Source organism: Condylura cristata, unplaced genomic scaffold, assembly GCF_000260355.1.
Source record: "Condylura cristata isolate star-nosed mole 26May11 unplaced genomic scaffold, ConCri1.0 scaffold00021, whole genome shotgun sequence".
NCBI classification, from domain to species: domain Eukaryota; kingdom Metazoa; phylum Chordata; class Mammalia; order Eulipotyphla; family Talpidae; genus Condylura; species Condylura cristata.
Window position 1 is genome coordinate 30,889,374 of NW_004567122.1, and position 16,046 is coordinate 30,905,419.

The window sequence follows — 16,046 nt, forward strand, 5'->3', positions numbered from 1 at the left end:
TCACACCTCTCTTTCTACTCCCAGGAATGTGAGAATTAATTACTAGCACACCCCAGAACCAGGGAGGAGATGGCTCTGGGAGTGCTCCCCCAGGGTGTGATGGGATAACACCCTCTGTGAAGACTGGGAGGGCTCAGGAGTGGAATGACTGGCCAGGGTCCCACACCTTTGTCCAGGTGGGAGGTGGCTTCAGATCTGCCCCTTGGGAGCCCTGGAGACATAGTTGGCGATGCTTGGAGGTTGTGGGAGCTTGATCTCTGCTGGGCTCCATCCCAACAGTTTTCTGTCCCAAACAGAGTGGCCTTGTTCTCTCTTCCTTAGTCACAGCCATTATCTGGCACAGAGTTCTGGGGGTGAGAGGTGTCCTGGGGCTTGGATGCCCTGCAAAGCCCCAGTCTGGCATGACTCCTAAATTAATAATGTATTTAGCTGTGGGAAGGGATCCTTGAGCGCCAAGGGCCTGGAGGAGGCATTCCCTCCCAATGTGTTACAGCATCACCTGGCATGGAAAGGGTTACCCAGAGCACAGCCATCTTGCTGTAGAGGAAGCTTTGTTCCCAGCTATGGAGCTGAATAAACTCTGGTGGAATTCTCCTCTCAAATTCTCCTCTGCCACTTTTGGGGGCCTTCTCTGCACCACCCCCCCATTTTGCATCCCTGAGTCTCAGCTCAGAAGTTCTGAGTCCGGGGGAAGGGAGGAAGGAGCCGGTTCCCTAAGCAAAGAAATCTGTGTTTGCTCACTGTGGTCAGATGATATTATTTTATCCGTGTTTCCTGTATTTCAGTCCTCTAAGATCTGAGGTATATTTTGGCTTTGGAAATGAATCTACCCATCCCTTACCTTATACCTTTTTTCTTCTGTCTTTCTACTCCCTATCTCCTCTCCGGGGTACTCTCCCTGGGGGCTCAAATGACATTCTGATTTCTCACTGGTACTCAGTCCCTTTCCCTCTGTTTTCTCCACAGCAAGCCCCGCCCAACACGGACTGGCGTTTCTCTCAGGCCCAGAGACCTGGCACCAGCGGGTAGGTGACTGCCTCTAGCCCACCCTCTTCTCTGCGGCATTTTCTCAGTGATGACGTAGAGGAGATGGGGGAGGGTTCAGATTTGCTGCAAATGGCTTCATCAGTCAGCTCCAGATTTCAGGGAGCTTGAGAGCATTGAGGGCTGGTTCACAGACCCCAGCGGGGAGAGGCACTTACTCTGACTATTTTGGAAGCTTAATTCACAGGCTTCTCCCCACCAAAGGAACCTTTTCCTATTTTCTTGGGGGTGAAGGGTAGTCTTAAAATGACCTCCTGATGGAGGAGAGGCTTTTTATAGCCATCAATTGCCTACACCCCTCTGCTCTGGGCTAGGCTGGTGTCTCTCAACCTGGGACAGAAAAGGAGGGGGGAGCTGTCAGGGGACCCTTCTCCGGAAGCTTCTGGAAAGAGCAGAGGCAGAGGGGAGGGTGAAGGGAGTTGTAGGGGGAGGGGGTGGCAAGCAGAGACAGCACAGCTGGAGATGGGGGTCCCCAGGAAGGGCCTGAGAGCTGGAGGGGCAAGAGCTTCCCAGCCCAGCCTTCTGGCCCCCTCCAGTCCCGCCCTCTCTGCTGCAGTCCTTTTTTTCTGCCAAGCTCGCTCTTACCGCTGGTCCTTCCCTCAGTCTCTATCTCAGTTTAAATCTCTGCCTCTCCCTCTCTTTCTAGGTCTCTATCTCAGTTTCTGTCTTTACTGCTGCATCTCAGTCCCTGCCATTTGTATCTCCTTGCATTGATCTGTGCCTCACTGGTGCCTGCTAGGGCGGAGGTACTCAATAAATGTGGAATCAATGAATAAATGTGACTCTTCCTCAGTCTCAGTCTCTGTTTCTCCTTTTCCTCTGTCTTTGTTCTTGACCTCTTGTGCCTCTCTGTCTCTCCTTTCATTATTTCTGAGTGTCCTTGCCCTCCTCTATCTCCAGCCTCTTCATTTCCGTCCCCCTATTTCTGCTTTTCTCTGTTCCCTTCCATGTCTCTCTTCTTGCCTCTCTCTGTATACCTGTTGTCTGTCTCTGTCTCACCATCTCTTTTTTCTGTCACTCTTTATCTCTCCCTCTGTCTGTCTTTTATTCTGTCTCTCACTTCTTTGTACTGTGGGCAAACCAGCACACACATGCGCACCGCGCGCACACACACACACCCTCTGCCCCCCTCTCACAGGCCCCTCTCGCACTGAGCCTTTGATCTCACTCCCCACCACACACCCTCCCACCCAGGCGGTCCCAGCTGCTCATTTCAATCAGGAATGAATTCCTGCTGAGACAGGAACCCCCTGAGGGCGAGGGGTGGGGGAGGGAAATGTCAGTGGAAAGACCTTCAGTTGGTCTTAAGGGGAGAAGGGTGGGCTGGGGGCCAGGCCTCCCTGTTAGGCGTCTGAAGCCTGGAAGAGTCCAAGGAGCCCAAGAAGAGAGAGGGAGGGCAGAGCTTTTGCAGAACTTCCCCTGCCTCGTTGCCAGTCAGTGGTGGGGCACCTGCTGCCCACGTGTCCCCAATACTGTAGGTTCTGAGTCCTTGCTGCCACAGGAACCCAAGGGACCTTGGTGTACACTAGGGACTGTAGATCTTGGACGTGTGCAGTTCTGCTCCTGGACTGAAAATCTCAAGGCTCGTCATAGAAGGCCCCTGAAAGACAGGAAAACAGAAGCCTTGCCTGCCCTTACCCCTCCTTTGACCCTGACTGTCTCCTTTCTCCATTCTCCTCTGGGCCTTGCTAGCCTTCCCATAGGTTTTCTATGAAGTCATTCATGTACTCGTTCCTATATTCAGTCAACAAGTATTTGTTCAATATCTACTTACTATGACCCAGGCCCGGTGCTAAACACTGGCCCTTAAGAGTGATTAAGTAGTCCTGAATCTTGAGTTTTATAGGTTTCCAGGCCAACAGAGAAAACAGAAAATTGACAACAAATCACACTAAAAACAACCTAGTTACAAATCACAGCAAGTTCTAATAAGAATAGGGTAATGTGAGTATGGGGGGGGGAAGAGAAAGTGAAAAAAAGCCTTCCAGGAAGAAGTGACGCTGAGCTGAGGTGGTAAGAAATACTGGGCAATATAGATGTTCCCTTTCCCCACCTCCGCCATATATTATCCCTGAGACCGCTGATGTACACCTCCCCCCCCCCCCCCCCTGTGAGCACCTTACCTTGAATACCTTTCCACTGAATGAGAGACTTGGTGTTCTGAAATACTTATAGGAGCTCTTGGAGAGATGAAGACTTAGGATATCTCTCTCTCTTAGTTAGCTTGAAGGGGATGGGACATCTTCTAATTCCGCTCCCAAATGGCCCAGATGAAATAAGTGTAGGGGACCTAGTGTAGCAACTATGACTTCCCTTCTTCATAATGTCAATAAATAGAGCATGCCTGTAGGCCAGTGTTCTAGGTGTAGGGGTCATAAGATAGTCGTGGTTCTTTACAGTGTGTTGTGGGAGACAAATATTATCAAATAACCAAAATAAATGTATGATCGAAACTGTCATAAGTTCTTTGAAGAGCAGTACAAGGTGGTGGGAACATTAGATTCCACCTGGTCTGGGAGCAGGAGGACATCAGGAGAAAATGAGATTGTGCTGAGTAAAATCTGAAGGATGAATATAAATTAATCTGCTGAAGAAAAGAGGGAAGTGCATCCCAGGTGGAGGGAAGAGCTTATGCAAAGGCCCTGTGGTCAAGGCCCTCAGAACAACAGAATGACAGTGAGTTGTTTTTTTTTTTTCTTTGCTGCCATTCGATCACTTAATTGGAGCAAGAAGATACAGAGGGGCGAGTTCTCTTGCTCAGTTTAATGCTGGCTCCAGCTCTTCATTATTTCTCTGCCCTATGCCCTTCCCACCACCACCTGGCTACTATCACACCAAATTCGAAGTAGGACTAGTACTGACTAATTCAGTAAAAACGGGTTCAAGTTCAGGTCAGCATTGGCTCATATTTTGGACTAAAGGGAAAAAATCATATTCTGTGGTCCCTGCCTGCCAGGTGTTTCTCCTCCCCTTCATAGTCCCTTCTCAAGGTCATTCTTCTGGCTGATGATCCCAAGAGCTGTTGTCTCAAGCTCTGAATCCAGCAGGTCAGTTCTCCTGTAACCCAGGCGCTGCCCTGCAGTTATTTCCAGCTGTTGCCCAAATGAGAGAGTGACCCTTTGACATCCCTCTGTTCTTTGATGGCTCTACCCTGGCCTGCCCCAATTCTGTATCCCCTTCCATCTCTTTTCTCTGAAAGGCACCACCTACTTTCCCTCAGTCTGGGAAGTCACTCAACAAACAGCACTTTTTCCCTGTTTGTAATAAATGCTCCTTATGGAAGCATGAGCAATGGAGAAAAAAATGTTTAAAGGAAAAGCATCTACAAGATCACGACGGAGGGAAACCACCACTAATGTTTATTTATTTATTTTTTTAGAGAGAAAATTCCAGATCTATACCAAAGTAGACAGAATGGCATAATGAACTCCTGTGATCCCAAGATCTGATTTCAGCTCAGCCCCTCATTTGTTTCACCTCTGTCTCAACTCTCACCTTCCCTTAAATTATTTTGAAGTAAATCTCAGAATTTATGTCATTTATCTGGACCTTCACCGCGTTTAACAGATGACTGTTTAAAAGTATAAACATTAAAAATACTATCGATAACCTAGAAACATATTAAGAACAAATAGTATTAATAAACACATCAAATATCCAGTCTATATTCACATTTCCCAGTTATGTATCTCTCTGTTTGCATGCTCATCCAAATTAAGGTCCGTATTTTGTACTTGGCTGAGTGTTTCAAGTCTCTTAAGTTGTCAAAGTCTCCCTTTCATCTTATATTTTTCCATTTATTCACAGATTCATTAATATTTTATGTGTATTTTTCTGGCCTTACACATTACATATAATATCTCATAAAGATACATGTTATGCAACAATCAATATGCAAAGGCTGTTGCTTTTTTAAAAATACCTGATTCAACTAAATAAGTTGTTCACCAACTTGTTCACAGAATATCAAGGACATTTATTCTCTGTTAATTGGTACATTTCTTACCAATTATTTTTATTTTAATTTTTGAGGTCATACTGCCCATCAGAATTCTAGATCTTCTCCCCCCCCCACCCCTTCTTAATATATCAGGAGAATTTCCTCATGTCAGTAAGTTTAATTGTGCAAAATAGCCCTTCATCTGGACATATATTTTTAAATGATGACAAGTCTTAAAATACACATTCATCTACATCTTAGCATAATTAAATCCAGGCTATTGTCAGAGGTGATTTCCCCAACTTTCTGCCATTTTTGAGCATGATGCACAGAACATTTAGCACAGCTCAGCTTCTGGCCTACTCCTCTATGCACACACACATACCCTGTGTGCCAGAATACAAAATCCTTAGGGTGAGAATTGTAGCCGTCATGTCGTAAATCTTAGAGCCTGTCTCTCTCTCTACAGAGTGGCTGCTTGGGAAGTGGTCTGTTAGATACAGTCCATCTGCTCTATTTTTTTTTTCTTCTTTCCCAAATCCTGGAAAAGTCCCCTATACCTGCTGCTGGGGCTCCCTACTGAAACCCCACATGCTGTCTTGTGAATGATCATAAGCTTCAGATCCACATTAGCACTATGCCAGGTTGCATCTCTGCCAGTTACCAGCAGTGTGACTTTGGGAAAGTCTCTCATCCTCTCTGAGTCCCCAGATCCATCTGTTGGAAAACAGGAATAATCATATAACACTTATTTGCAGATGCTTTTGAGGCTGAAAGAGATTATACACACACATATATATCCCAGTCAGCCCAGTGCCCAGAGACTAGGACACGCTTGGTAAATGGTTGAAAAAGAAGTCTCTCCTCCTCTACCTTGAGCAGCTTCAGGACCTGGCAGGCTGCCAGCACTTGGCCTCCCAGCTTGCTCAAGGGTCCTCCTTCAAGCCCAATCCCATCATGATTCCAGGCCCACCTTGACTCACCATATTCCACTTCCCAGCCCCTTAGCGTGTCCTTCTCAACGGTGGTATCTGACCCTGTTGTGTATCCCACAGCCCCCAAGCTCTTCTCCCCCCAGTCTCTCCTCAACCTCTGCTCTCCCCTCTCTGTCCCCAGAGAAGACCCCTCACCTTGGCCTAAGCCACCTGCCATAACCCTGCACCCTCAGGCAGGCCTCAAGAGAGCTCCAGGAGCTTGTAAGTCATGAATCCTGAATTTTATGGAGACACAGATGACTGGGGCCCCACTACAGGGCTCCTATTCTCCCTCCATCCTTTCCCATGGACAAGAGTGAACTTTACATACTGAAATATCATCATGCCAACCCTTCTTTTAAACAGCTCACTGGCTTTACAGAGCTCTTAGGATGAGACCGCACATCTCCATCTCCCTCTGCTCTGCAGCCCCAGCCTGGACACCACTTCGCCCTGTTGGGGTCACACTGCCTTCTCCTTAGTCCTTTGAAGTCTGTGCCCAATCTCAGAGGTACTCCCTTGGCCTAGAAAACTCTCATGCCACTACTCCTCCTAGGTAACTAAATTTAACCCTCAAAGTTTTTATTTTGAAATGTTTCAAACCTGTGGAAAAGTTGAAAGACTAGTGTGATGACCATCCAAATACTCTTTTTACCTAGATTCACCAATTTTGCACATTTGTTTTCTCTTTCTTTCTCTCCCTCCCTCACATATCCTTTTCTCTGAACCATTTGAGAGTCACAGAGATCATAACATTCGAAATACCTCAGTCCGTTTTACTGATTAACAGTAACATTCTCACACAGAACCTCAAAGAAGGATCACATTTGAAGACTTTAACATGAATGTGTTAATATACAGCCCACTGGCAGATTTTCATAAATGTCCTTTTAACCTTTTGTTTTGAATCCAGGATTGTATCAAGGAGGCATAAATGGCAAGGACTTGCCTTGTCTCTTTCATTTCCTTTAATCTAGAACAACCTTTTTATTTTGGGGAGTGGGGTAGGGTGGAAGGTTGTTTCCTTATCATGTTGACATTTATTTTTAAAGAACCTAGGCCAGTTATCTTTTTAAATGTAAGACTACTGCCTGGGTGACAGGGGTGCCCTCCTCACCCCCCACATCAGGAGTGACTTCATGTCCGTTTGTCCCATTATCACTGATGATCAGTTTATTCATTTAGTTAAAGTGGTTTGTTAAAGTCCCCATAACTTTCCATTAGAAAAATATTCTTAAATATTTGCGACCAATACCTACCTGTTGGGTAATGTTTGAGACGGTGCAGCTACCTCTCACGTTGTCTTAGTATTTGACTCTTCCCTGATCCTTGCCTGAAGCTGTTTTCACATCAGTGATTACAAAGTGGTGATTTTCTATCATTCCTTCCCCATTTGTTTAGTTGGTATTCTCCTGCCAGTCACCTGGGTAACTTCCCTGCCTTTGCCTCAGTGGGCCTATGCTGACTGAGCTCCTAAACCCAGAGTAGGTCAGGACTCCCCTGTGCCCTCTGCTTTTACCTCCATCGCACTTGTCACAATTACAATGACATAACTGTGTAATTATTTACTCTCAGCCTCTCAGAGTAGACCTCAGGCATCATAAAGATGGACTGTTTCAATCATCTCACAGCTCCAACCCCAGCACCTAATCTGGTGAATAATCACTCAATAAATATTTGGTGAATAAAGGGACACGGGACTCTACCTCTTCCCACTCTGGGAGGGAGAAGTGAGAGTCCCACTTTAACCTCCAACCCTAACTCTACATTTGCTGTGATGGCACAGAAGGCGTGAAGGCAGCCATGTGCTCTCATCTGAGCCTTGGACAGAGCCCACCTTCCCTGGGTGGGGAATCCCACGTCCAGGAGACCAGAGTAGGAGCCACTGTACAGCAATTCTTGGTTGTGTTCTCCCACCGTGACAACACACACACACACCCTTTTTCAGGCCTTCAGGACTTGCCCCACAGTTTGCCCTGGTGCTAAATCCTTCTTACTCGGGGTGATCTAACTCTGCAGGCCTTCCCCCCTTCATTCAAGGGTAAATACTTATTGAGAAACGTCAGCATGCAACTTTCACCTAATAGACTGTGTGTCAGCATGCTTTGCCACCCCTCAAAAAGGGAAATCATTTGATCCTTGAAAATTCAATACAAAGCATGAAAATAGTCACGATGGCAGACATCCAAGTTGAATTGTAATGCATTAGGTTTCTTTTACAGGGAAGCATTTTTTTTTTTTTTTAGATTATGAATCACTTCATGTTTTTCTCAATGCTTTGAGAGTGGAAAAGTCTTAAGAAGGAGCTTTAGTAGAAAGATGGCAGGCACAGGCCAGCGGCACATTGTGGTCTGGTGGCGAAGCACAAGGCACTAAAGCAGGGGACTCAGAGCTGCCAGAGGGAACGGCCAGTGGGGATGGGCTCATCGCAGAGGTATTGACCCAGCCTGCATGGGTTCAGAGTTCCCTCTGACAAATTTCATTCCTGTTAAAGGTTGGAAACCAGCCTTCTAAACAGACAGTATCTGCTTAGAATAGGTTGAATGATAGAATATTTGGGAGTAGGGCAGGAGGATGGTCTTGTAAAATAGATGGGCAGGTTCTTCTGTGTCACGGATTTTGTCCTCAGGGATTAACAAGCAGTCAAAGTCATCAAATTTGCGTTTCAGGAATTTCTCTTCCCCTGCCCTGGGACCCTAAGTTTTCTCTAGTTCTGGCACATTCTCTCCCATTTCTCACCCTCACTGTTGTCAGGAGAGGATCTGAGCTGCCTCATGACTGAGTCAGGGGAGCTACAGTGTAGGCCCTCTCTGGTGCCCTAAGGGCCCTGGAGTCTGACACAAAGCTGGTCTGTGGGCTGACAAGTAGTGGTCTGGCTTCTGAAGGATCATAAACCACTTTCTGCTTGCTGAAAGGGAGCTGGTCATGGGTGTGGGGTACTAGACCTGGGGCCCTAGGAGAGGACAGGGAGGCATGAGCTACATGGGCCTGGGAGACCATGCTCACTACCCCACTCTCTCCCTAGCTCCCAAAATGGCGATGAAACCGGAACTTGGCCCAACAACCAGTTTGACACAGAGATGCTGCAAGCCATGATCTTGGCCTCCGCCAGCGGTAAGTTGTGCCAGTGTGTGGTTTGGGATCGGAGACCGGGGGTTCTGGGGGAATTCCAAGTCTACCATGCCTTGAGCCTGGTTGCCACTCTGCATGGTTTCTCTGGATCGTTCAGTTGCTCTGAGAGGACACAGAGTTCCAGGACCTAAAAGCAGGCTAAGGAACAGTGGGGGGATTAGGGTGAACAAGGAAAGACCCATGGAGGAGACATAGGGAGTAGTGGTTAAGAGTCTAGCCCTGGAAAGTGACAGCATCAGTCTGGCCCTAGCTGGGTCACTGTCATTGTGATTTTGATCAATTTACTTGATCTCTGTAAGCCTCACTGTACTCAGCCAAGAAAATGAACACAGAGACTGCAAAGGGTCGTGGTAAGGCTTACATAGCCGGAAGCTGAAGTACTGGACCTGGTACATACAAACCTTAATCCATGGAGCAGGTGCGGCTGCCCCCAGCAGAGAGAACACACGCTGCAGATGTGAGACCCTTTCTCTTTTTTGTTGCCGCCACCTGCAAAGCAGGGTTCTAACAAGGCTAGCAAAGAACTTCACATGCATCAGAGATTCATCCCATGGCTTTTGTTGCTGAAGAATCATGGGTCCCTAGCACAGAAGCAGAACAGCATCGTCCGCAGAGACTTTAGAGGCAGGCCAGCCTAAATTCAAATCCTGGCATCACCACAGGTATGAGCCCCTCGGGACCTCGGTTTGACTTACTATGAAACAGTACAACAGCCCATCTCCTTGTGGTGATGTGGGGGTCAAATGTAAGGCCTCAGGAGTGGCAGAAAGTAGTGGTATAGCCGCTAAACTGATTAACTGTTGTCTTTATTGACCCAGAGGGGTAGATGGAAGGCAGGATTAGACTAATGTCTGTTGATAAGAGCTAGCCTCTAGAGCAGCAATGCTGGGCTTATGTGGAGGCCGGCAGAGGAGAGAGGTGCTGAGCAGAGGGCCCTGCCCTCCAGCACATCTGGAGATCTGGTGGGTAAAGAATGAGGTAAAATCAGAACAATAATCACTATAATCACCCCTGTGTATGGCCCCAGCACATGCTAGACAAATTTTATGGGCCTCACAGCAGTTAATCCTCTAACTGCAAGGCAGGTCTGATTACATACGTTTTACATCTGAGAGAACTGAGAAATCACTTGCTCCAAGGGCCCCCATTTCTAAACTGCAAATTAGTAATTCTAACCCAGAGTGAGCTGCCTTTCCATCCAGCCTTTGCTGAATGACAGAGTGAACTCCTGTCAACACCCTGCATTATTCTCCCAGAATAGGGCTGTCAGATAAAGTCCAGTTAAATTTGAACTTCAGTAAACAACAAATAATATTTTAACATAAATAGGTCCCAATACTATACCAAAAGATTGTTGTCTACCTGGAATTCAAGAACTGGCACCAGGCATTTTTTGCTGCCTGGCACCCCTCCCCCAGATGTTGGTGAGGCTGAGCAGAGACAGGCTGTGGTTGGTGAGGCAGAGGAAGGAAGAAGTGGCAGGGTGGTCAGTCTCTGGGACAGAGCCCACCCATTTGGTGAGGCTCTAATTCTAGTGAGGGCCAGAGACTGAATATGAAAGAGGCAGGCAGCTGGCCAGCTGAGCTCTTGAGGAAAGCAAACAGACAGGTATATTTAGCAGTTGTGGTCTTGAACCCTCAGGCCAGGAAGCTGGCTTTTTAGCCTAAAAAAGATTTTAAAAACAAATGAAATCAGTATTTATGGCCCCAGACCTTCCCAGATGGTCCCAATGGGCCAGGCAGGCTGGCTCCTCGGTTAGGGCTCCACCCCTCCAGCCTACACTGGGCCTGACCCCAGTGCAAGCTGGGCCTTGGGGAATGGCCTTTGAGGGTGGAGATGGCAGGGTCAGGCCCTACTCACACTTTCACACCCGATTCCTGCTCTGGAGCCAGAGAGGCTCCTGGAGTCTAGCCCAGCCAGGCCGGTGGAGCGGCAGTGGAGTTTAGGAGTTAGAGGCTTTTAAAATAAGTGGTTGGAGGTGCACTGTGGTGAGCAGTCTTCGAGGTTGCAGTTTGCACTTCACTGACTGTCCTCTGGCCTTAGAGGCCTTCCCAGGCTGCTCTGGAGAGGCTGCATCCCCCTGGTCTGGGTGGGAGGGAGGATGAGGATAAAGTAGTTACCTGGCTGGGAGCTGAGTCTCCAGAGGAGAAGCTGGCCGGGGAGAGAAAGGCAGCACTGCTCCCACTTTCTCTAGGCCAGAGGATGCCCAGCAAAGAATGCCCTCCTTGCTGCTCTTCAGATTCTGTTTCTCCTTTGATTAAGGGAGGATCCTGGCCTCTGTGCACCAGGGTCTTGTGGGGGTAGATGGACGTTAAGAGAACTGATTCTGTAAAGGGTCAGAGCCTAGATAAGAGTTCTACTCTTCTTCATCGGATTTGTAGCTGGGAAACTGAGATCTGAGTCTTGCAAAAAAAGCCTAGGCCTAGGTCACAGAGCTCCTCTGTGGCAGAGATGACCAGGTGGACCTCAGTGCCAGCCGCTTTCTGTTACACTCTGGATTTCCATCTTCCCTTCTGGTCTAGCCAGCTTCACTGCACCCCAGAACACAGTAGTCTGTGTTCTGGGAAGGAGGTGACAGGGGCTGGCCTTACCATTTTCATATACTTGGGTGCTTTGAGATCTGGGGTGCATGTAGGAAGTGGGAGGGTGAGCCTGGCTTCTACTTACCCAGTCACACCCCTCTTATCTTTCTTTTTCTTCCTTCTTACTGATCCCTGTCTCTCCCCATTTCCTCCCTTTTTTCTTTTGTGCACCCTCCCCCTGTCCTTGGTGCCTCCTAGTTCTTTCCTCTAGTCCCTAAATCACTGTGGAATCCAGAGTCTTTGAAGCCTGATCTGGGTCCCTTCCCCCAGCCCTCCCCTTCCCAGGCTAGAGGAGGGGAGGGGGGCGGGCAGGAGAGGGCCTGGGCCTCTGGAGTTAATTAGGGAAAACAGAACTGTCAGTGGAAGGAGGGATGGGGGAGGGGACGAGGGAGAAGGAGAGAAGGAAGTGGGCAGCTGCTCCCTCCCACCCAGCCCCTTATCCCCACCCCCTGTAGGCCCCCGGATCCAGGGACTTGGAACTGGAAAGCTGTAGAAACCTGAGCACTTGGGTGAGGAGGCGGAAAGACCCAGGCTCATCTCCCGCTCCCTTTCCATACGCCCCTCCCTCCCAACCCTGGTGTCGTTCTTTGAAAATATTTCCTGTCTCCATTTCTCAATCCCCTGTTGGTGTCCCAGGATTACTCAACCTCTCCGGCTTTACTCACGACCAGAGTTGGGGGGGGGGGCGGGGGCGGGGAGAGGAGGGGTAGAGGAAAGCTCTTTTGCTGGACTGGGCGGTCCTGATGTTTTAACCCTGCCCTTGCCAGAGGACTCCAAACTGCTGATTCCTCCCACCCAATCCCCCTGTCAAGGAGCATGTGAGATACATGTCTCATTGTGCAGTGATGATGATGATTAACAATTGATGGCAACTAACTAATGAGCATTCACCTTGCTAGTGCCTGGACTACCTTACCCAGAGCACTATCTTATTTCCTCCTTAGAAATTCCAGTTGAGGAAGCATTCCAGTGCTTCTCTGCCTTTGCTATATGTATGCAGGTCATCTGGTAAACACCAACATGCAGATTCCAAGTCTGTGTAACAAACTCCCAGGAGATGCCCAGAGAGGGCCAGGATGTGTACCGAACTGTAACCCGTTTCTTCTTGCGTGCAGCAGGCAGCTGGGCTGGAGGTGCCACATGCGATGCCACCTACCCCCACCCGCTGTGCCTGTGTGCACAGGGTGCCTCAGATAGCTGAGTCTGCATCGTTGTCTTCTCAGCCTCAAAGCAAGCAGCTCATCCTATTTCCTCTCCCAACCCCCCCTCCCCAGAGTAGCAATGGTGTTAGACCTCCTCTTGCACACTCAGGCCTGACTCCTTCTAACTTGTACTGGCTAGTAGGACCAGTCTTTTATCTTCTCTGAGCCTTGTTTCCCTCCTCTGTAAAAGAAAGATAATCTCACTTACTTCTCTGGGTTGTGGTGGGGAATTTAAAGACTCACCAGGTGCAACAGCGCTTGGCACAGAGTAGGTACTCAACAAAAACCAGTCGGGAGAGCACTCCCTCCTAACTAATAACATGGTGCCAGTTCCTTCACCTCCTGTGTCCAAGGTCAAGGTTTGGGAGATGTGATCACCATCCCCATGGTACCAATGCTTGCTGGATTTAGGGAGGGCATTTGGCTATCATGTTTGAAAAACCTACTCTGTGCTAGGATGGAGACTGATCCAAACTGAACCCAGTTACAGCCCTGGAGAAGAATGGGCCAGAGTGGACCACAGAGGCTCAGCCCTATGAAAAACAACAGCTAGCATGTTTTAAATCCTTAGCAAGTACCAGGCATATTCTAAAGTGTATCACATCATGGTCTTATTTTGCCTTCTATCTACCCACCTGTTCCCATTTTGCAGGTCAAAGAAAAGAGAGGGGACATAGGGAGTTTGGATAGATTAGCTCAGGACCACAGTAGGTAAAAGAACTGGGAGTCAGACCTACCTAGGCTCTCTCACTCCAGAGCCTCTTGCCTCTATCTTCCGGTGCAATAAGGAGACTCCTCTTAGTGCTCATTGTGGTCTGGAAGCTTTGCAGGCAGACAAGGGAGTGACTGTTGGGGACCCTGAGTGTAGCCCTTGATCTTTCTGTCTCTGCAGAAGCTGCTGATGGGAGCTCCACCCTGGGAGGGGGCGCCGGCACCATGGGCCTGAGTGCCCGCTACGGGCCCCAGTTCACCCTGCAACATGTGCCCGACTACCGCCAGAATGTCTACATCCCGGGCAGCAATGCCACACTGACCAACGCAGCTGGCAAGCGGGATGGGAAGGCCCCGGCAGGTGGCAATGGCAACAAGAAGAAGTCGGGCAAGAAGGAGAAGAAGTAACCCGGAGGCCAGACCTGGAGCCAAAGGGCAGCCTCCCACCCCAGCCAGCCCAGCCTCTCCCTACCTGTACCCAGGCCTCAGATTTTCAGGCCTTGCCCCCAGGAGACTGGTAGGGGCCAAGGTCATTCTCCCCTTGGGAAACAGAAATAAGTGCCCAGTCAACACCCCCCTCTCTGCCCCCAAGGGATTGAATATGCAAAGGGAGTTCTGCTGGGAACCCCCATCCAATCAGTTGCTGTGCCCATGGGGGTAGTGGGGATAGTGTAGACACCAAACCATTCATCACACCCCCTTTAGTTACAGCTGAACTCATCTTCCAAATTCAATCAGGCCCATCTATCCCCCACCTCCTGCTACCCATAACACTCCACCCTACTCCTTCTACAGCTCCTTTTTCTTGAGGAAGGTGGTTGGTGTGTTGAGGTACCAGGTGACCCTTTAAAGCTCACAGTTCTGAAGAGTTGGAAGGGCACCATCACCTCTGGGCCTCCCCTTCAACCTTCAAACTTGTCCCAAAACATGGTGCCAGTTCCTTCACCTCCTGTGGCCAAGGTCAAGTTTTGGGAGATGTGGTCACCATCCCCATGGTACCGATGCTTGCTGGATTTAGGGAGGGCATTTGGCTATCATGCCTCTTCCCAACATCCTGGGGACCAGTCTTTTGTTTTGTTCTGTTTCATTGTTTGATGTTCCCACTGCATGCTGTGATCTCCCCTTCCCTAAACAAAAAACTCCATTGCATGTTCCAAGACAGTATGGGATAGTAGGATAAAGAAGGGAAGGGTGTGTGTGTGTGTGTGGATGGGGGGGAATGGACAAAACCTGACCCATCAGTTAAAGGGGGGTCTTGCAGGAAGTTCTCTATGCCCCCAGGGTACTGACCAGATCCCCATATTCTAGCCCCAAACCACGCACCAGGCTGGACCCTCATCTTTCGTGAACGGGGGCTGTCAGTTTTTGGTGAGCTACCAGCAACAGTGGGTTTAAACTGGCAGTGCAGTCCAAGGAAGCTTTGAGCAGGTTTGGGACCAGGTCCCCCTGAGAGGTCAGAGGGGCCTCTGTGGGTGCTGGGTATCCAGAGGTGGAAAGATCAGTATGGCCCCAATAGGAAGCCAGGCCCAGGTAGGCCATTCTTGGTCCTTGGGTCTGGGAGGTAGTGGGTAGAGCAGGAAGCCCAGGACCTGGGCTTCTCCACAAGGTCCCTAGCACCTCAAGACCCTGTCCTTCACCTTGCCAGGTGCCATTTCTTCTCCGTGAAGGCCACTGCCCAGGCCCCCAGTCCGCCCCCTAGTGGCCAGAGCCTGGTTAAAGTCCCCCAGTGCCTCCTTGTGCATAGACCTTCCTCAGCCCCCTCCCCTCTCTGGCCCCAAGCCCCGTTCAGTCAGCGGGGCTGCGGGAGAACCCCATCCCCAGCCCTTAAAATAGTTAGAGCCCCCTCCCTCTTTCGGCTGGTATAGAATAGCCAATAGTGTAGTGCGGTGTGCTTTTCCGTGATGGCGAGTGGGCAGCGGGCGGCGGGCTCCGCGCAGCCGTCTGTCCTTGAGTCTGCCTGCGGCAGCCCGTGCTGTGTTTTGTGCTGTGTCCACGCGCTGCGGCGACCCCCTCCCCAGTACTGACTCCTATAAGCGCTTCTCTTCGCATAGTCACGTAGTTCCCCCACCCCACCCCCTTCCTGTGTCTCACGCAAGTTTTATACTCTAATATTTATATGGCTTTTTTTTCTTTGAAAAAAAATTAATAAAAAGGTTTCTTCTGAAAGGCTGGACGTTTCTGTGTAAGAGATTGAGGCTCCGGGCCGGTGTGACCGTGGGTGGAGAGGTGTAAATTGGAAAGCGAGAATTGGGGGGGGAAGGGGGGTGGCTTTTGCTTTTGCTTCTGGGCTTTGTGTCATTGCAGCGAAGGTGCGCGGCTGTCAGGTGTCGCGTGCAACACCGATGTGCCTGTGCAACGGTGTGCGGCTGTGGTCGTGCTTGTGGATCTGTGGGCGCCGCGTGGAATCGGCCGGCGGCCCCGCTGGGGGAGGGGAGGGCTGAGCGCGGCACGCGCGCAGCTG

General features: G+C 49.5%; 1 protein-coding gene across 1 annotated transcript in view; it reads left to right on the top strand.

Moving 5' to 3' along the window:
• Nucleotides 1-15,449, top strand: part of LOC101627335 — a 65,564-nt gene extending 50,115 nt beyond the window's left edge. Inside the window, exons 9-11 of the mRNA XM_012727777.1 lie at nt 967-1,025; nt 8,984-9,072; nt 13,767-15,449. Of these exons, the coding sequence (XP_012583231.1) occupies nt 967-1,025; nt 8,984-9,072; nt 13,767-13,993 (375 nt within the window). The 3' untranslated portion in view covers nt 13,994-15,449. The remainder of the gene's footprint in view (nt 1-966; nt 1,026-8,983; nt 9,073-13,766) is intronic.
• Nucleotides 15,450-16,046: the final 597 nt, after the last annotated feature.